Here is a 20,196-nt window from a genome sequence, read left to right as displayed (position 1 = left end):
GCATTGTTTCAACAATACAAGACAATGCTACAAAATCAATAACGTTGAAGCAGTTTTTATCACCACCTTAAACAAAACCATGAGAGTAATGTAACGGTTGTGTTGTGTTCACTCGGCCACTTTGAATTTACAGCAGGGAACTCGGATTGCACTGTATTTTTCAGGTGTCCTTGTTATTATGTCAGTTCTTCGATCATGTTCAAAGACATTCAGCATAAAGATATCACAGTTTCCCATGTTTTTCAACGACTGTCTTACAAAAACAAAATTTGGTAAAAACCTAATACATATTTACATTTTGGTACAAGGCAGAGATACTTTTAGAATATGGCTAAAATCCATTTTAATATCAAACTGTAGAACATAGTCTACAGACTGTAATCTTTGAACAAAATTCACCAAACATGGTGTCACAAATGTAACTAAAATATAAGGTTAAAAAATTAATAAGGGAATATTTCTGGTTACAATTAAATTTTTTTTACACTCATGAATTCTAAATCTCAGCTGTCTCAGGATAGATCGACATTTCAAGCCTCTCCACATACTGTAAGACAGTTTGTATTTAAATAAAATTTTCTTGAAATGGCTAATCTGTGAATAACAAACTTATTTAATTCTTTCTTTGAAATTTGCAAATAAATAATAATTGTCTTGTTCTGATCGGTTTACCTACTCCCTAATCTCATTAAGCAAATATGTGCCAGCAGCTATTACTCCATTCACATTGTAAGTACAGCTGGTGCTGCATCACATGTAGTGTGACGTCCCATCCACAGAGAGGCAGCAGAGTATCACGTATAATCAAAGTATGAGCCCGGACTTAGGAGAGGTCGCTGGAGAAACTCTGGCTGTCCTGCAGCCACGTCCACTCCCTCAGCATCTAGGACAAAAACAAAAGAGTGTTGAGCTTTAAAGTCTTACACGCAATTCTGAGAAATCTATTCAAAGCTGCTCGGCATCACAACCAGATCTAAAGAAAGGAATAATGTGTGCGTATTTGTGTGTGTACCTCCATACTGCTTTCTGATTCCTGGATGGTGTCATGCAGCAAACTCTGGAGTCGACTCTCAAACGTCCGGCTCTGCTCCACAAGGGACTCGTCACTGCAGACACACCCAAGGTTTGATTCATGAGCCATAAAGATGTCACTAGGACGGTGAACAGTTAATCTGTGTTTGTACAGGACTTGTGTGTGTGCGTGTCCTCCCCGAGCTGGAGTGTGCCCACAAAGAAAACTAACACAACTTTAACTAAAGTAGTCGGCAGATGTGTACAAAATATCATGCATGTATTGTGTGTGTGTGTGTGTGTGTCAGTAATAATAATAATAATAATAATATTATTGCACTCACAGCTGCTGTAGGCTTTGTCTCGGGGTCAGAAGAGGCGGCACTGACGAGGGCGTGCGTAATCCATCAGGGCTCCCACTCACTGGGCTGCGAACTTTACTCTACACAAGACAACATGATATACGTTATTCTCCTTTCTGATGATGTCGATGATGAAACTTCTTAAAATCACTGTGGTTAACGTTTAGACAATATTCAAAATAAATAATGCATCCATAACGACCGCAGCTGCTGTAAGTGGTGCTTGAGAATAGATAAACTTATGATTTGGACACCTGCTGGTGCTCAGTGATTGCTATTTGAGGTTACACTTATATCGTTCACTTATATACTGTCCTACAAAGGCAAAGTGCAGTATCTGTAAAAATGCAAAACTGAGAAAAACAGCTTTTTGTGTTTTTCGTAGTCAGGTTTAAGCAGCAAATTATGAATAACTACCAAGTCTATAATTGATTAGATAAAGGTGGACTGAATGAATGAAATGACCAATTTTGACAGTTTTATGCCTTGGTTTTAGCTACAGATACGGCACTTTGCCTTGGTTTTACTCCAATGGAATAAACTGGAAATAACTCTGGAAATTTTAGCAGTACCAATATCAGATTATACCAGATTGAAGAGAATATGCCACACTTTTGATTGTTAAAAAAAAAAAAATACTGCACTTTGCCTTTGTAGGGCAGAACAGGTATCCCCTTAAAGGAGGGCAGAAGTGGGAGTGTGTGTATGTGTGTGTGTGTGTGTGTGTGTGTGGTTCATGCGTCCTCACACAAGCGACTTTGAGCAGGTTCCACAGCTCCCTCTGTCGTTTCTCCTGCAGACTCATCAGGACCTGTTCGCTCTCTACCATCTTCTGCACCACGCCCTCCACCTTCGGCAGCAGCTCCATCACGCGCTGACGGCACACCGCCGTCTTACTGTGTAACACACACACAACAAGTAGAAGAAGAAATGTAACATATTGCAACATGCAAGACGTGCATATTGCTATTGCTATTACTGTACGTTGCATGAATCAGCTGTGAGGTTAGGTATAATTATGATACTTCTAAAAAAAGGGATTGCCATGTCGCAAACAGCATCCTCCCACTGAATACTGAATCATTAATGACTTCCAGACATTTCTAACCACAGGTGTGATGGCTTCATGTAGAATTTCATTACTAATACTTTTGTGATTTTTTTTTACACTCCATAATAAGCAATTAAACTGCGTGTCATAAATGGTAAAATGTCCGAAATTAAATGTTACAAACGTGTCAACATTTACAGCCGTGATGTGATGGTTAAGTGTAAAAGGTGACATGTCGCCGGCACCAGTGTTTCCACTTGTCCTGCCAGATTGGTGCTCTTCTCAGGACTGTGTGTGGGCGTCTACATACCAGACAGACTGACAAGTAACTTCCCTCTCCTGTTTGTCTGCGGTCTTACTATCCACTACAGTCACACCTGAGCTCTTCCTGCAGTGACTTGTCAAAATGTGAAACACAATGTTAAAAAAATCCACTTATGACTCTGACTCTTTTCTTTGTGTAACCGCAAACAAAAACTCAAAGCCTCATAATCAGTGGTCTTAACTGTGCAACTGTGCAATGTAGTGGCCTCTTATTTAATCTGAAAGCAAAGAACACATCATGCATTAACTATGGGCGGCATGTGGTGATGCAGGGGTTAGCAATCAGGTTCTGGATGGAGGATGGATTTGGGTTCTCCAGCTTCCTCCCACAGTGCGAAGACTTGCACACTAGGTTAATTTGCAACTCTAAACTGTCCGTAGGTGTGAATATGAATGTGTGAGGTTTGTTTCTATGTGTCGGCCCTGATGCCTTGCTCAAAGTGTACTCCACCCTTGCCCATTGTCAGCTGGGCGACCGTGCACAGATAAGCAGTGCAGACGATGGACAAATGGATGTATTAAAACCATTAATGAGGTCACTAGTACTAAAATTAGTATGACGTTAAATGAAAAGTGGAAGTGTGTGGATGTGTATGTGTGGCAACTGTGCTTTTTATACATTTTTATACAGATACATAAAGCAGCAACTGAGCTGTCCACTACTGATTCGGTTACGCAACCCACATTTCCATCACAGTGACCATACTGGTTATGCTTCAACAGATGTGTGTGTGCTTTGAAAGGCCAGGAAACAACAAGTTTACTGTGACGTGGGAACTGTTGTCAGGTATCAAGTATTGTGTGTGTGTGTGCGCGTGTGTACCTGAGGTGTGTGTAGAAGTCCCTGAGCTTCTTCTCGTAGAACTGGACGGCCTGAAGCACCAGGCGCACCACCTCCTGACTGTCCCCTGAGCACCTCTGGTCTGAGAAAAGGGAAAGCCAGAGGAGACTTAAAAGGGAGGTTTATTTTCACACGGAAACACCGGAACCAGTGTTAAGTAAAAAGTGAACAGATGCGTGAAAAAAAATCCAAACCTCTGGGTTTCTCCCTGAGTTTACGGAACAGCTCCAAGGCCTTTCCTTCCCTGGGGACCAGAGGGGGGGAAAGAGAGCAAAGTCCAAGGTAAACAAAGCAGCTGGTTTTGTTGTTTTGATTGCTTTGTATTGTTTTGTTTTTTTTACAGTTCAGTTTGGTTCAGACTTACAGTGTGTCCAGGGCCTCTCCACTCCTCCACGGCTGCCTCTGCACATCCACTATGTCTGGCTGCAGCTGCATTATCTCCTCCTCCAGTTCGCTCACCTTAGCCTGGGCACCCACATGTGGGTTTTAGTCTTTTTAAAGCACCAGTGACACATACACATACACACACACATGCAGAAGCACACTCAACTCTACCTGACCACAGCTGACAGCAGTTTGCTCCATCTCCCTCCACACGCAGAGGAGTTTCTCTGACGCTAGAAAATGTAAAAAGCCTGTCATTAGCCACTGGCAAACTGGATTGTGCTATTTCTCACAGAAACTTAGTAGAGCTCAGAATAATTCACATTCAAAAAACAGATAAAATGCAGCTTCAGCAACTGTTAAGCGAATGTTTTTGTAAGATAATACCAATCCCGGTGGCTGTCTGCTCCTGGTATTTGTCCATATCTATGTGAAGGCTGGTGGTGAAGAAGTCCAGCTTGGCTGTCAGTCTCTGGTACATGGACACCATCTCGTTCTTCTGTTTGGACAGCGAGGAGTTGTGTCTCAGGAGGCTCATGCTGCAGGAAAAAAAGGAAAAAAATGTAGTTACATGTAAAACGGGTGATACACATGCGTGTTTTTCTGTTTGTGTGTGTCCTACATAGCAGCTTTCTGCCCCTGCTGCAGCCGTTGCCAGTCTTCCTTCAGGGAGCGGATGGTGTGCCACGCCTGGCCGCAGGTCCTCCGCAGAGGGCTGTAGGCCAGGAGGTGCTTGGGGTCAGTTTCTATGAGAAAGAAGAAACACACACAAAGTCAGAAAAAGCAACAGATGTTGTAATCATATATTAGTCAGTTGAGTACAGTTTGGAGTTCAGAGTTTTTCCTGAGATAGATTTAATCCCCAAAGTACAAATAACCAAGCCCAGTTGCATTTGATTTAAATTTCTTTGGGGATAACGATGACCTGGACAAATGAGAATATTCACAGGGGATAGATTTCAGTTCAGGCAGTTAATATGGCTCATGGTTTACATTTAAATACATTTAACATAGTATAAGTCACATCTGCAGATGATCATAATCAAGGGTGTGCATCTATATACAGCTATTTTTTTTCTTTATATTAGTATTGTGTACATACATAGTTCAACTATAGTAAAAAAAAGAAGAAAAAAAAAAAGAATTCAAATTCCCAACTTCTAGTAATTCCTTGATTTAACATTAGACATTAGTTTTATGTGTTTACATAAAGCAGCATATTCAACTGAATGAACAATCACAAGAGTAACGATGTAAAAAAAAAAAACTTTTTTTAATATCCTCAGCTGAGAAAACTGAACTTACGGACGAAGCGGATGTTTTCAGGGAGGGTGCGAGGAGCAAACTGGGGCTCGTAACTGCAAGAGGAGCGATCAAACAGGAAGACCAGAGGCAAGTCGGTGCGTCGGCCATCTATTTCCTACACATGCAGATCATAAAAAATGAAGTGACTCAAGTCTATTATTAAGTTATAGTGTTGTTGGACAATCTGTCAATGCAGCGTTGGGTGAGATATTACCGCATAATCTATGGCGCACTGCGTGGCCAGTCCATTGGGCTCCAAGGCTAACCCCGCCTCCAGCAGCAGCTCCTGATTGGCCGCAGGGATGTCGGTGTCTTTCTCTATTCTCAGCTGCAGGTCGGCCACAGTCTCATCGTCCGAGACCGAGTACGTCAGGATCTTAGCGGACATCATGTTTAGGACATGAACCAGCTGTGGGGAGTGAGAAGGACCAAGATGAGTCATATGAAGCAAAAGATCACAAGACTAGACCGAGGGGGATGAGGTGGTAAAAGAATGAATTAATTAATTAATCAATAGACCTTGAGTTGCAGTATGACTTCCAGCTGAAGGAAGCAGTTGCTGGGTGTAGCGTTGGGGTCTTTGCCTCTCTCCTGAGGAGACCACTTCAACATCAGCTGCAGCCACTTCTCCATTTTCTCTAATAACAGACTGTCAAGCAACAGTTAGCAGAGAGAGTGAGATAATAACAGTCCTAAAGCAGTATTTAAGGTGTGTGTGTGTGTGTGGGTTCTGAGTCAGATAGAAGCACCTGTTGAGGTTGTTGGGCTGGGGTATGTGTTTGGAAAAGCGGACTTCATTCGAGAGGTCCTCGTAAACGACAATATCATCGTCCTGCTTCAGCCTCAGTTTATTGTGCCTAAAAAGGAGACACATGGATTTGATCAGAGAGCAGCTCTAGAGACAGTTGTTTATCTTTGTTTTATGAGGATGACTGTAAATTTCAATCTGCAAATGATGCGTGCAATAAAGAGGAGAGTATTATTTTCTCTGTGTAACCCAGAGCCCTGTTCCATTTCTTTTATCATATTAGAGAGGCACCGAGGGCATTGAAGTTGGCAATACACACATATCCTCCAATTCTTTGCTTGGTTTATTTATATTTTCATTGTGTGTGTTAAGAATCCAGGCACGAAACAATAATATTCATTTGGAATGAAGCTTATCATTGCTCAATATCAAAAATATCATTGTTCAAAGCTTGGCTGCGGTCTCAAAGGTGAAGGAGGCAGATTTGAGAAGGGTCAAATGATGGTGGAAAATTTTGAAATCCATCGCGTTCAAAACAGTTTTGGAAAACATGACTTCACTCCCTCGCTGATGAATTCTGAGAATTTGTGAAAGGTGGTACTACCAGGGAACGGGCTGCCAGGTGGGTAAAAACGGTCGAAACCCTGTGATGCACTCAAACACCAGAGTCCCGAAACTCCAGTAGTCGACGGTGACCGTGTACTTCTGCCTCTCGATGAGCTCTGGAGCCTGAGACATGGAAGAAGAAAAAGCAAAACAAAACACAATGTACGAGGTTTTGATGTTAAGAACAGCGTGAAGAAATCATGTGTACAACGCGTCCACCCATGTTTCATCACTTACTAGGTACTGCAGAGTTCCCACAAACGATGTGCAGAGGCTGCTCTGGTCCAGCTCTTTAGCATAGCCCAGATCTATGATCTTGTGTATCAACTAAGATCAGAGGAGACAGCATGTTATCAATAAAGTTTTATCTCGTAAACAAAAACAAATAGTATATAGTTGTGTATAAGCAATCCTCCAAACCCAGTTTGTAGTTCTGTATGTTGAAATTGCTGTTTCTCCGGTATGAAAGACAAAAACATGTTTTCATGCAGAACTATAAACTTAGCGCAGATATAATTTGTTTTGTTAAGATACTATAAACAGAGCAGTGTGCATTAACATGAATATATAACTTCTTTAATATGTCTGGTCTCCGTTATATAACATTTTTCATTTCCTTGAGGTCCCATTGCAGGATGCTATGATTTGTTACATAACCAAACAAAAGGGGGCCCGCAGAGGAAGGTGAGGGCAGGACGGCCCCAAAAGTTCCTCATGACTGCAGGGATAAGTTCGAGGATTGAGTTTTCCACATTAAACATGCAGAGCAGCAACTGGTGAGTGTAAACATGTGGACGTGAGAGACACGAGTCTCCCTGCACTTAACCCACATAGAGGCAAAGAGCCTTTATACGACTCCTCTGTTGTGGCTTGTGTGTATTTGTCATAACAAGTGGGTTCACGGGGTCTTTAACTCACTCTCTTCTCTCCCTGCTGCAGCACAATGTTTTCTGGCTTCAGATCTCTGTGGATGATCCTCTTCTTATGGAGGTAGGTCAGAGCCGAGGCTGAGGAGGAGAAGAAGGAGAAATACAGTAAATGCAATACCAGTTCAAATGATTTGAAGAAGTGAGGCATCTTCAGAGGAACGTCTCAAAGCATGAGTCCGAGTTTACCTTTATGAACCTGGCTAAGATTCTCATATAAAAAAGATTAATGCTGCACGGAAACTAGAGCTCGACTGAGAAATTGTCCAGGCAGATGTAAGATAAGATAAGACACTGCTTTATTAGTTTTGAGGAAATTTGCAGTATTACAGCAGCAGAGTGGACAGTGCACAGGGAGAAAAAGTATATACTGTAGATGTAAATACATAATGTGTAAATGTAATACTTAAATGTGTATGTAGCAGTACACAAAGGAAATATGTTATCGAATAAAGGAAAGACACTGCAACACAGTCATGCAACACTTGAGTGAGGTCATTTATAAACAGGTTTTTTTTTCAGATATTAGCTAAAATTCCACCGAATTTAGGGAATTATATCAAAAATGAATGAGTAACTAGAAAAAAAATTAATCTTGGCGCCAGGCTCTAAAACTCTAGTATCAGTCAGGCTGTAATGTTAAACATCACACTGATTGTCTTTATCCTGGATTAAAAGCAACTTCTTTTTCAGACCGCAGGCTCCTCCAGAGTGAGTAACTATTATAGTATTTAGATGGATTTAGCTCCTATAACACAGCTAGATTCACCATGGATTGTTTAAGAATGAAATAATCAAAACAAATGTAGAAGTTCATTTCTATTCCACGTGCTCCTTCATTACCCACAATGATTTGGGTTTTTTTCCGTGAGTACTACCAGCTAATGAATCCTGAAGCATGCACACCACCACCTCAGATTATTCTCATTTGAAAATTTATGGATTTCGACTTGAATCAACGCTGAGTCAAGTCTTGTCACTTTTCACTTTTCACTGCCCTCTGTGGCCGTGTTTTCCCCTCTGATGACACCCAGCATCACTGGAGGGTGTCTGTCGGGTCATAAGTTGTGCTCTGTCGCACCACACCCAGCAACAGTGATATCACATGTCCACCGACACACCCTGGGGTGCTCTCGTCTTCTACGTCCTAACCAGTGGTTGAACATCTTTATGTTTTCTGACCTCCGGTGGTCCGGCTCCTCAGCGCACTGCAGAGATGTCGAGGAGCCTGTGATGTTACCGGTGGGTGTGGGACTGTGGGCGGCTACAGGTGCAACGGATCAGGATGGTGTACAGTAAAAGGTGAAACAGGCTCGGTTGAGGTTTGGTCTCTCAATCTACAACTCAAACGATTACCGCTGCTGCTTCTCTTGCGTCAAAGTGTGACTCGTGTGTGTGCTGGCAATGCGAGCTCAGAGAAGCGGAAATCATAACCTTGTGGCCCCTTAAATGCATCTGTGTTTGTGTAGGTGTGTGTATGAGTGTACGAGTGAGAGTGTGTGTTTGTGGGTGTGGACGCGTCGCGCATGCCTGTTTCTTTCCCCTCACACCTAAAAGAAAAAAATTTAGAGAGGGGATCACTCATTATCAGGAAACGTCCACACACCAGTGGGTAACAGGAAAAGGAGTTTCTATGGAAGTGTGTGTGTGTGTGTGTGTGTGTGGGCATTTTACTCCATGCTCTACTCATGGGGTGTGTGTGATCCATACCATATGTCTTCTGTCAGAGCCGTTTACACAACATGTCGTACACACTTGTGTTGCTGTTGTGAACGTTCGTTACGTTATGTTTTGCGAACAACCGGACGACCGTTGACGTAAGCCCGTGTGCGTGCGGGGAGCCCCCCTAGGGTGACTAAGAGGTTGGTGGTTAATGGTCATTGGTGACATCATGCTACTTGTCCCCGTGACGACTAACTCCATACTACAGGAAACTAATCATGCTGCCAGCTCACTCGATCAATCGCTCCCTCTCTTTCTCTCTCACACACACACACACACACAGACACACTCACATGATGAAAAGATTTCACAACAGTGGGGGATTGAGCGTGGTACTTACAAATGTCCCGTAACAGAATCAAAACAGAGCCCTCCCTCATTCCACAGCAGTTCTCCAAGAGGTTCAGATACTGCAGAAAGACATTCAATACTTAAACAATATGAACCACAGGAAGAAAAACCACACACAGAGACAGAGAGGCTTCATCACTTCATCATCTTCTTTACTCATGTTTTAAAACTCTCTGCTTTTATTCAATAAAAAGCTTTTTATTTGTGTTTATAAGAGGTGTATAAGAGGATTTTGTTTCGTTTTGCTTTGTTTTGTTTTTTTTACTGTTGATTTGATTTTAAAGGGATAGTTCGCCCAAAATTCTAATTTCACTCATTATCTACTCACCCTCATGTCGACTAAAGGCTGGGAGAAGTTTCAGAGTCCTCCGTGCCTTCTCTGAGTTACAGCGGGGCTCCGTGCAGCACTGCACATCCATATGACTGTTGCGAACGGGCTCACTTTTCTTCGTCCAAAAAGGCACACCAAAAACCATCCAAATACCTCCACACAGCTCGTCAGAGCAGTGAACTGAGACACTGGGAGCTTCCGCTACAAACAAGCTTAAAACATAGACTTATTTAATTTTTTTCGGAACAATTTCTCATGTTGGGGCTTCAATACAAGAGGGACATTACAGACGAGCTGTGTGGAGGAGGTATTTTGATGTTTTTTGGTGTGTCTTTTTGGACGAAGAAAAGTGAGCTCCGTTCGCAACCGTCATATGGATGTGCAGTGCTGCACGGAGCCCCGCTGTAACTCCAAGAAGGCACGGAGGACTCTGAAACTTCTCCCAGCCCTTAGTCGACATGAGGGTGAGTAGATAATGAGAAATTTGAATTTTGGGTGAACTATCCCTTTAAGCAGCAATTCTGATTCTGCCTTTGTTGTAAACACTTTGATTTGATTTACTTCTATTGAAAAAAAAAAAATCTATTTTCAAAGCGTTCCACAGCTGGAAACTTGTGGCAACGCCTGACAAAAGAGGATGGTCCCATTTTCCGACTCTCTTCTGTGCTCGCCGCTAACCGCTCCATCTGCCCCCGACCCGACTGCTTAGTTTTAGTTTGGACCATCTGGGATGCTTTGAAATTTTTATGACACTGCGCGGTTTGTGCTTGTTGGCATTTTCCTCTTCTGCTGGCAGCCTGGTGCCAACACGGCCTCAGGCTGCTGCACACTCAGTGGGTTTGGGATTAGAAAAGTGCACCAGACCTCCTCACAATGCGCCAGCAGCAAGCAAACTCCTCGCTTCCTTAAACTCAGTTCAATGGAACTTAATGATTTTTTTTTTTTGCTGGAAAATCTGAACTTTTCTGACCCATATAAACACAAGAAAAGGGTTTACACAGCCAAAAAATCACCAGACTGCAAAAAGTGATACAAATATGATTATCAATACACACAATGACTCCTTATTAATATATTGTGGGTTAATACTTTCAACCCAAAGGTCTCTCTGCTCTAGCCCGGTGTCCTTGAGACTCCTACCTTTCTCAGATCTCCTCCCTGGCAGTACTCCATGGCCAGCAGCGGCAGGTCATTGGTGGCCACCATTTTCGGCATACCCTCAGGAACCTCTCTGGCTGCAACGACGTTCACGTGATCCAACCTGAGCAGAGTGACGACAAGAGGACGTCAGTCAGTCAGTCAGTGCAGCTGCATAATGTGTCACGCTTCAACTTTTTACTTTGAATGTAGCCTACACAATACACACGTTGCCAAAGCTGCCATAGTCGTTACATACAGAAGATAGCTGGTGCTTTATCAGAGTTGTGATAGATTTGAATCCACCTTTACAATATTTGACATTAATTTGATGATACAAAATAAATAAATCTGTGAAAGTCTATAGATCTAGGTCCATGCTACAGTAACAGGTCTTTTGGCATATACTTTAACTAATTCAAATGAAGCATTGTCTATTGGTCATCCTGCTTGCATACTTTACAATCCAAAGCAAAATTCTTAAGAAAAACAAAAAAAATTGCAAGTTTGGTAAGTGCTTATCTGAAACAACTTAAAAAAGCAACATGTTCTATCAGTTTTCATAGTTTATGTCTACAGTGCATAAGAGTAGACTTTTCACCTTCATATTGATGTTCAAACCTAGTCATTAGTTCGTTAATTGATAGCCTTTACAGCTGATTACATCACTACTTCCCCTCTGCTTTTTTGACTGTGTGATGTTCCTTTGTTTCTCGGTCTTCGTTGTCTCATAAATCTGTCTGGAAAAGTTTCCGATAACCACACTGTCACGACCTCGTTAAAAATGTTAAAAAAGCAAAGGAGAGACTGAAAGATAACAAACTCAAAGTGATACCAGAGACGGCAAAAATTCAGCACATACCAAGATCATAACAATGTCGCAAATCTTATCAGTGTGCTGTAACAGCTACATTATCAGGGGGCTCAAAGACGGTTTCAACAGAATTACTTATTTCTAGTCATTGGCATGTTGTTGGTTTTTTTTTTTTTGCAGAACTTGTGTAGCCGAACAAACTTAAACATGATTAGAAGTAGAAGCGTAGTCATGTTGTGTTACTATAGGACACTCCTTGATGCAGGTGGGGGTCCCGTGATCTGATGTAGAAAATATTTCTCTCATCTTTGTTCTGCCTCATGACTATAGGTGAAAACATTTTGAGGGTGGATACAATCATAATAGAGAGGGACTAAATGGTAAACCTGCATGGAATTGTGGGATTAACCCAATACAAGCTCTGCAGACACATCATAACTCAAAAAACATTGTGAAAGTGTTATGTTTTTCAGTAAATCTGTGTTAAGTAGCTGTAATAACATAATGGTAGTTTGCCATGAACGTGTCCCCTGCCCTGTGGTTTCTCCACGAGTTGAGCGTGGGTGCACAGAGAGGGCTGTGGTTATGTCTGTCTGAAAACAACACACTTGTTAAATTGGGACTAGGGGGAAAAATTTGGTTTTATACTCATGTTTGCACCAGCTAATGAGAAAACACACATACACACACACACTCACACACTGTATCTCACAGACAATCAGAAACCAGGACAAACTGCCTTCCACCTCCAGTGACCCTGACACAAAAACTGAAACTGTTAATAGACGGCGCAGACGTGTGTGGAAATGAAACATACACCAAACCAGAGCAAAATGAGGAGGTGGCACTTTACCACCACAAGACCGAAAATAACCCAAACTTCCATGCTGTTCTAATTATTTCATGCTTTGTGTGATTTTTACTATTTCAGGACACAAATTTAGTTTTTGTATTTTGAGAAAATTTGTGAAACAGATGGGTCTATAAAAGTCAAATGTCAAACTCATTTGCACCCAGCTTGTCATGGAATATACCAGCGTGAGTCACAACAAGTCAAACCAAAACTTCTCTCACATGCCAGAACGGGCTTTTAGGGCAAGGTACCAAAGAGTCTGACAGTGAAGAGAACCGGGGAAATCACCGATTTCTACAGCCGAGTTAAAAAAAACACACCAACATGTCAGATGTCTGAGATGCATCACTGTGGAAAAACAGACTCCTGAATCCTTTCTAAACACCGAGACCAGTTTAGATGATATGTCACTGGACAAACAACAAACTAACAAAACAGTTAGGAAATCTGGTCTTTTTTTTCTTTTTCTTTTTTTTTTACAGAGCCAAGCAATGCTGATTAATCTGAGAGACATGTGCTCAGGTTTGTTCTGTATTGCACAAAGCACATTAACTCATCGGCACCTGTAAAAGTCAAACTGATAAGGCCAACATACTGTAATATCTGTAGTTTTTATTAAAACAAAAATGTCTGACTCTAGAAAAAGTGAATTAGGGCATGACGTTAAGGCAGCTCCTGCTTCATGAAATAATGCTGAGACTATGTCCCATTTAAAATTCATATTATAGCCTTTTTATTTTCAGATGAGACAAGATGACGTAACGGGCTCAAGTATACAAGGTAGAGAAAAAGAGACAGAAACGAATTGGTACTAAAAGAAGAGGAAAAAACATCTACAGTACACACCATAAAAAGAGATTGTTAATACAATAACGATCTCTGTCCAGACTCAGTAGGGTGATGCACGTGGGTGTGAAACTGACCTCTTCATGATTTGGATCTCCAGACTCCATCTCTCCTTGTTCCTGTCGCTCAGCTCCTGACGGCACTGCTTTATAGCAATCTGCTCCTCTGTGTCCTAAAAACAAGCACAAGCACACACACAGATGCTGTTTAGGTAGATAATATATATGTCATTTTGCATATATATACAGTATAATCTGCAGCAGTTTGTTAATTATGATACGTGAGGTGGCCATAATGAAAGTAAAATTTGATTGTATGTTAAGATTTAGATATTGTAGTGTAAAACTAGAAGCGATAATGTTTTACAGTAGGCTGGGAACTGATGTCAGAGTTTCCCTGCATGCCTGCAAATAATGACTTTTGATAACTGATGAATGGTCTTATTTATCTATCAATCATTTGGTCTGTAAAACATAAGAAAACAGTGGTAAATGATAATCATAATTTCCTAGAAGTTAAGGAGACATCTTTTTTTGTCTGTGCAACAGTCTAAAACACAAATATTAAAGCAGAAGTAAGCGATCTGGTCGTTCTGGCTAATGCTGCGTTCCAGGCAGGTTTTTGAAACCGTAAATTACAGTTTCAAGTCACAACTTACGACTTTGTAGCGTTCCAGGCAACCCACTTGTGTTTTTCCGACCTGTTTTACCTGTGAAAGTCACTATAACGGCCACTTGTAACTTCCGACCCGTGAACTCGTACCAGATCGAACTGGTACGACTTCACAGGTCGGAAAAACACGAGTTACGAGTTGCCTTGAACGCACCATAACAGTCCTCGTCCCTACGTCACCATATTCACGGCGTCCCTTGGCTGCACACACAGCCCTGCATGCCGTTCTCTCTCCTCATTGGATAAAACTTGTAGGATACGAGAAAAGTTTTCTCCTCGGCTCAGAGCAGAGCAGAGTGACTGACAGACCCATGTTTCCGTCCAAACACTCTATGTAAGTGATTGCTGTCGGAAGATATAACTATTTAAGACTTATATTAACACAAACATATCACTTACTTCTGCTTTAAGTTAATTTACTTTTGCATTTCCAAAAATAATCAGTAAATGTTCACATTTTTGCTTGGCATTTGAGTTAAATGATTATTTGGTATTGAATACATAACAAATTCATTGGATTAATTTTGTTGTCAATTGACTGTGCTTTTTTATGCCGTTGTCTGTCGGGGATGGGGGACAGACAGGGGAGGACAGACACAGGATCAAAACGTTAATAAAAAAAAGACATGATCCATCATCTGTTTGCCCCCTGACTCACTAGATGTGGTCATGGGGAAGAGAGAAGGAAGGAAACTCAGGGGCATCCTGCATGATGTCTTTGGCGACTTGAAGCCTGACCAGTAATGCCAAGGTGATAATCAGAAAGATCTAGAAGCTCCTTTATACCTGTTGCTGTGAAGTTTTTTAATGAACATTGTTGTTGACTGCTGAGAGCTGTTGATTATTTGTGTGACGTTGATGCTTTACACTTTTCTTGTACTGCCTGAGTCTATGTTTCCTTATTGTTTTAAGGTGATATCTAATTTCCCCTCTAAAGGATTAATAAAGTACTTCCAATCCAATAATTGGAGCTCTATTGATAGTATTTGCAGAATGACAGTCAGTAATTTTTGAATAACTTCTAATTTCTTCTCCATTAAAATATTGATAAAACACGTTACAGATGATGAATCACAGTGGAAATGTTAGCATGACCAGTTAGGCTTTAAACATATCAGATATTGTTTCTTTTCAACTGGGGAACAAACCGTGACATGAATACGAAACAGGCATGGTGACATCTTTGCCCGCAGCGCACCAAACGCACACACTCGCCAAAAACGATGAGCAACACAAGTACATATCACTACCTGTTTCTCATGGCATCATCAAGGAAAAGACACCCACCCTACTTTCCCATAATGTGGTCTGGGAACTAATAATAGCCTGCATTATTGTCATTAATACAGGAAGACAGGACATTTCCTATTTCCGGAAGCTTATTCATCTGGGCAGTGCCGGTGCCAGCGCCAGCAGTGCCCTCTGCAGTTCTAGGTCATTTTCCTCCTGTGTTTCCTCCTACAGCTCAGTCTGCCATAGCACTGATGATCAACGCTGTTACATACATACAACACAACAGTTGTGTGCGGACAGTGTTACTTCTTACACTGTCACAAGTGCAGCCATCGAGGCCAAAGCCATGTCAACAAAGTCGATATATAAAAATCTCTTCTATTGGAAAGTGAAAAGATTTCCTATGGGATCGTATTCATCATTATCATTATTTATTTAAATCATATGACAACACACATACAGATAAGAGGACAAATACAGTTGGAATCCATGGTAAAAAAAAAAAACCAAACATTTATATAAAACAGGATGAACCTCGCAATTAGTAAAAGAAAAAAGAGGAGACCTTTGCAATGAGACCAGTACATAATTAAGACCATGAGAAGAATAAAAATCAAAAGCTCTAACAATTACAGTCAGCATTTCCACTATTAATTAAAATAACAAAATAACGATAGAGACAAAACGATATATTTATCGAAAATGGAGCCATTAACAAGTGTGGGTAGCGTAGATTCATCCACATTAATGTGAGACTTTTTTATAACCAAATACAAACTCCTCGTTGTCCCTTTAACTTCGCAATTAAACCGTTGTGTTTAAGAGGTCAACTTGAAAGTGTTTGGTCATGGATGGTGAGTCATGACTCTGAGCTGATACGGTGGTAACTGATATGTCAAGACGGGAGGAAGGGAGGGAGCTTTTAATATGCCCATAAATAAAAAAGAGTGCTGATTCCTTCTTGTGGACACAGTGGGCAAACCAGCTTTTTTTTGATAAATGAAACAATGGTGTGTCAGGTAGCTATCAACAGTAATAAATCTTTTTAATTCACCTAATTATGTTGCCTGGCTCATTAAACGCTTTGAGTTCTGCCTTGAACGTGAGCGTGAGTAACTCTTCGGAGAGGAAGAGGAAGGTCCACTAAGCGGGCGTGTTCGTATTCCCACAGCGTCCTCGCTCTCATCCTGTGACTTAGTGTGATATCATAACAATAGAAACGGTTTCTACTGGGTGCAAAAAGAAATCGTCTTCCTGGACTGATGTCATACTACGGTCAAAAACGGTGCAGCTGATAAACTCATTCACAAAGTTCTCCAGTACGTCATCTCGGTTTTGTGTATGACCGCTTCTCAGATCTTTTTGGTTATTGTTTGGTTATTTCTTGCTTTTCATAATTTTAATCATAATATGACTGGACAATGTTAATATCGCTGGCGGCAAAAACACAAACAAAAGACTATTTAAAAACAGTAAAACTGGGAGTTTTGCTTGGAAGTCAATGGAGGAAACAGTTATGTGCTCCTCAATGAGAGTTGTTGTCACTTCAACTTTAAGAGGGCACTTTAAACTTCCTGGATTTATTTGTAAATAGGACAAAGGAGTCCTTTATTTGCTACTGTATATTGGCGTACTTGGCAAAATTGACATTTTTTGAAGTTGGAAATGTTAATTGCACTGTTATTTACGTTGTTGATGTTTTTGTTGTTGTCTTCTGGGAAATGCTGGCAGGGCTATTTTTCACTTATCTTCCATCTGAGCTCTTTAAATGTTCAGTCTAACAGCTTTCTATTTAAACATCCTCTTTCTGGAGGAATTTCCAGTCATTCAGTTTATGATCACTCCTTATCACGAGTGTGTGGGGGGTGTGTGTACCTTGTTTTGCCATCTTGTTACGTTCCCAAAGCCTCCGGTGCCCAGCCGCTCCTTCAGCTCCCAGGACCCACAGCTCTGTGGCTGCTGCAGGGGAACTCGATTCATGGCCTCCTCAGCTGATCCTGCACACACAATACAAAAGAAAATAACAAGGAAACAGTGATTTAAATGGCTCGGTGAGGCTCACAACTTCAGCATTTGCTAGGCTGAACTGGAACTGAATATATGGGTCACTTGGAACCTCACAAAGATTGTATTTACAATTTCATTTTAAATACTAAACAATTAACTAATCATTAAACAAATAATCAAATTAACAGGAAAGTTAACATTAACTAAAGCATTGACCACCACTTCGGACCAACATACTGACACTGAACTTATCACAAACTGGCTGATATCGAATGTTATTGATACATTTTTTTTTTAAAAGGCCTTTTTGTCAAAAGACATTTGAAATAGTCTACACAGGAGTAATAAATGATTATATGAAGAGTTTATTCATATTTAATCAATTTATCTGTTCAGTTCCAGGCCTCTCGTAGTGTGCACACACAGGTTTCCTGTCATGGCTCATTTAGATAATTGAATAATGGAGCCATCCTTAATGTTATTAATGTTTTCCTGGAATATCTGATATGAAAAGATGTTTTGGAACAGTGCTTCCATGAAATTATCAGTTCATTAATGTTATTAATGTTATTTTATTATTAGTGACACATTTTAGTTATAGGCTACTTATGGGATCTACATAAATGCCGCATTTCCTTTTGTTAATTTTCACAACATGTCTATGTGAGTGTGAAATGATTAATAAAAAATAAAAGAAATAAAATTGTAATAGCATGTAATGTTGGGTTTCTTGTCTTATCATGAAGCTAAGTGTGATTTTTAGTTCTTTTGGTCAGTGTTTATTGTTAGTAGCTACAACTGCAGACGTGCATGTGGTGAAATGATAAAATATTATTGTTATTGGATCAATATCAGATAATCATGTAGCCTTCAACAACAATATATCTACTCTGATTGTATAGCCTACTGTATAGATTTTAACATAAATTAAAATTACACAGCACAGAAGCAAATAACCTATGGAAGGATGTGTACATTAACCCCTATAGCCCCAGATATATAGGCCCTATATATCTGTATTTATTAGCCCTACAGATGTGTCCTACAGGCTGTTGTCAGGCCTCTCCACCGCTGCAGTGACAGCATGCATCAATCAGGCTGCTTCCGCTTTCGACTTCATGCTTTTATACGGTGATTATTGATCTCATCTCTCATCCGCTTATAACAAATCTAACCATCCAAATGTCAAATATCACTCCTTCTCTTTTAATGTTTCGTGTTTTTTTTCTCTAGTTTAACGTAGGCCAGTTGTTTTCGGTCTTTTTCTTAGTGCAAACAAGCGCTTCAACTCAACTGAATCATGTCAACTTGAATCCTACCTTAGACTTCGCAGGCTGCGTTCACACACGTTCACACCTGGTTTCTCTGTCTCTGTCTGTGTGCAGGCTATCCGCTCTCTCTTTGACCGAGTTCAACTTTGAGCCGCCCTGAACGCCATACTTCTCTATGTTTTTGCGACACAAACAAAAATCTTTACAAACTTCTTAGGCGACTTCCTGATAGTTGTATTTCCTGTAAACCTGCAGAGCCCCGCCCACAGGAGGCAGACAGCCCGGCTCACATCCAGCTGGTAGGTTGTATAGTAGCCTATAGTAGGTCAATGCAGAGGGTTTAATCAGACTCTCACAGTTGTAGTCGGTTAATAATGTCTTTTTATGATTATTTTTATGGTCTGAGCCCCCACGACCATTTGTGACATCTAACATCTTCCCTAGAGTCAGTTTATCTCACTTCCCTACATGATCCAAACCCAACACTACAACTAAAAAAAAAACATGTTGCAAATAGCCTATATTTCTCATTCTTAAAAAGTGATGAATAGCTGGGTACTTTAGTTTTATATTTTGTTAATGTTTTGTTTTTTATCAATCATCACTTAGACAGAGGTAACATTATGAGGACTATTTTCAGCTGCGGAGTAATAGCCCACATTTGTTGGGATGGATTTTGTTGATGGGTTTGGCCAAAATTTGATTCAATAGGCTTACTAATTGAAGATTAAATAAGTAGTAGTATTTATTTAGAAAGCGTGGGATTAAGGGAGATGTTGTCTTCAACATCATTGCCATCGTCATGCCTATCGTAGTTTGGATTTCTTTTGCATTAGGAGGTTTATCTGCCTCCTCCTCCAGAAAACAAACACAATCTGTGATTAAAAATGGTATAAATACTGAATAAAGCAGCTTCAAGTGAAAACCCAGTGATTTACTGTTTCATTCAGCGGACGCAGGGCGTCAGAAAGGGGCTGGGCGCTGGAACTGCTTATTGTTTCAATTGTTTCTTTGATAATTTAAAAACCAGATGTTCAGGAGCTGAATTATCCACAGCATTGTGCTCCTCTCCACAACACATGGACCAGGTGATAAAAATTATATACACTCCCCGAATTAAGCAGTGTCATGTTAAAAATCAGTGATTCACCAATACAGTTTAGTGGTCATAGACAATGTCTGGCTTTTATCTCTGAGAAGGTTAGATCCAGATGTCTGATGACTAAAATCTTGCATGTGGTTAAAATACAAGGTAAAAAAATGTTAGTCAATATAAACAGACCGTTATCATTGTCAAAATCAAAGCCATTGATTTATAGGCTTGAGAATTGCAGGAAACATTTGGGATATTGTAAATTCAGCACTCAAAATAATACATAATATAAGTTTAGTCATTTTTAG

General features: G+C 40.6%; 1 protein-coding gene across 1 annotated transcript; it reads right to left on the bottom strand.

Moving 5' to 3' along the window:
* Window positions 1–668: 668 nt before the first annotated feature.
* ikbkb (inhibitor of nuclear factor kappa B kinase subunit beta) lies at window positions 669–19,017 on the bottom strand. Its single transcript, XM_083979654.1, has 22 exons — window positions 18,844–19,017; window positions 17,393–17,514; window positions 13,690–13,784; window positions 11,103–11,223; window positions 9,621–9,690; window positions 7,551–7,639; window positions 6,870–6,959; window positions 6,631–6,755; window positions 6,028–6,135; window positions 5,798–5,927; window positions 5,493–5,687; window positions 5,279–5,393; window positions 4,596–4,719; window positions 4,361–4,512; window positions 4,145–4,206; window positions 3,954–4,054; window positions 3,784–3,833; window positions 3,572–3,671; window positions 2,122–2,269; window positions 1,356–1,453; window positions 1,013–1,106; window positions 669–883 (listed from the first exon to the last, which is right to left on the bottom strand). The coding sequence occupies exons 2-22, from the start codon at window positions 17,495–17,497 to the stop codon at window positions 824–826; spliced, it is 2,232 nt and encodes a 743-aa protein (XP_083835780.1). The 5' UTR covers window positions 17,498–17,514; window positions 18,844–19,017; the 3' UTR covers window positions 669–823.
* Between the last annotated feature and the right edge of the window lie 1,179 nt (window positions 19,018–20,196).

The sequence above is a fragment of the Trachurus trachurus genome (genome assembly GCF_905171665.1).
Source record: "Trachurus trachurus genome assembly, chromosome: 9".
NCBI lineage: Eukaryota > Metazoa > Chordata > Actinopteri > Carangiformes > Carangidae > Trachurus > Trachurus trachurus.
This window is presented reverse-complemented; position numbering and strand designations above follow the sequence as displayed.

Bases quoted from the DNA above. Each gene is read 5' to 3' on its own strand.
- ikbkb (XM_083979654.1), bottom strand. From the start codon at position 17,497: ATGAATCGAGTTCCCCTGCAGCAGCCACAGAGCTGTGGGTCCTGGGAG. The intron at 4,720-5,278 runs GTAAGTTCAGTT...TCTTTCTCATAG, and splicing joins TGAAAACATCCGCTTCGTCC to AAACTGACCCCAAGCACCTC. The intron at 1,107-1,355 runs GTGAGTGCAATA...GTGTGTCTGCAG, and splicing joins AGACAAAGCCTACAGCAGCT to TGACGAGTCCCTTGTGGAGC.